This window comes from Vicia villosa, linkage group LG3, assembly GCF_029867415.1.
Source record: "Vicia villosa cultivar HV-30 ecotype Madison, WI linkage group LG3, Vvil1.0, whole genome shotgun sequence".
NCBI lineage: Eukaryota > Viridiplantae > Streptophyta > Magnoliopsida > Fabales > Fabaceae > Vicia > Vicia villosa.
Window position 1 is genome coordinate 191,990,090 of NC_081182.1, and position 1,183 is coordinate 191,991,272.

At 33.5% G+C, this 1,183-nt stretch overlaps 1 protein-coding gene across 1 annotated transcript in view; it reads right to left on the bottom strand.

Moving 5' to 3' along the window:
• LOC131659613 (chromatin remodeling protein EBS-like) overlaps positions 1–706 on the bottom strand; it is an 875-nt gene extending 169 nt beyond the window's left edge. Inside the window, exons 1-3 of the mRNA XM_058928780.1 lie at positions 664–706; positions 231–573; positions 73–144 (exon numbers count right to left, since the gene is read on the bottom strand). Coding sequence (XP_058784763.1) covers positions 73–144; positions 231–573; positions 664–706 — 458 coding nt within the window. The remainder of the gene's footprint in view (positions 1–72; positions 145–230; positions 574–663) is intronic.
• Between the last annotated feature and the right edge of the window lie 477 nt (positions 707–1,183).

A 1,183-nucleotide genomic window follows, 5' to 3' on the forward strand; every position in this document is an offset into this window, starting at 1 on the left:
TGAATTAAGGAAAAGGTGTAATTTTGAAGTAATTACAAAAGTTGTATAGTAGAACAGTAGATTTAGTTTTACCAATCATGGCAGCTCCCTTCACATTTTATCATAACGCGATCTGGGTTATTAGGCAATTCACATATGCAATACCTTCAAAAAACACAAACCGAAATAATTGAGTTCTACATATCACAAACAAAACTAATAAAAAACAAAACTAATAAAAAAAAACTCACACAGCAACTTTATCTCTTCCTGTGTCGAGGTTTTTAGTGATATGATCATATCTATATCGACAATAGAAATCTGTAGGGCCGATACTCTTAAGATCAAGGTAGTCAGTGAAATGATGGACAACGCACTTGCCAATAATGGTTTCGGCACTAAGTTTATCTATATGTTTAGAGTAGAAGAGTTCATCCTTACCAATAAACTTCGCATTGGCGTAACAGGTGTCGCGAGGCCTGTAAAACCAGGCCACAGTTACCTCTGGATCACTTCTGCCCAAAGTGATTTCTTTCACAAATCCCACATAGGGGAGTTCATTTCCTCCAGCATTGAATAGAACGGTGTCTCCTCCTGAAAGTAAAACAAATACCATGTTTGGATTGATACTATAGGAGATATGATTTTTATTTTGAACGTGAAATGAGTCGGTAGTGTTGTTACCTCTTATTGTCTCGTTGGTCCCTTTGATAGTATAAGAAGACATTTCTGTATGATGGGTATGAATTGCAACTAACATCAATCAATAAACAAACAATAAATTAGATATTGAATCAATAAAGTGAAAATAAGCATGCTACTGCCACACTTCCCTAACTCAGTATGCAAATTATAAAAAATAAAAAAAAAACAATTCATCAATGAATCGAAAGTGGAAATATCATAACAATTCATGAATTTGCTAACAAAACAACTCTTGATTTGGCAACTCTAAACTTCAGTGGACCCAACCAAATTGAACACAAGAACTAGGAGACTTAATAACCAAAATCACTACTTGAATGAAAACACACTAGTAAAGTATTTAGGGGAGGGGACTATAAAACATGGTGCCATAAAACCTAACAAATAAGTTCTGTTGTTTAGGGTTATGTTGCAGATTTTTTTGATTCATTGCTTTGTTTAATGAAATTTACAAATTGTTTATACCACTATATTTAAAAGTGACATACTGACATTGTAA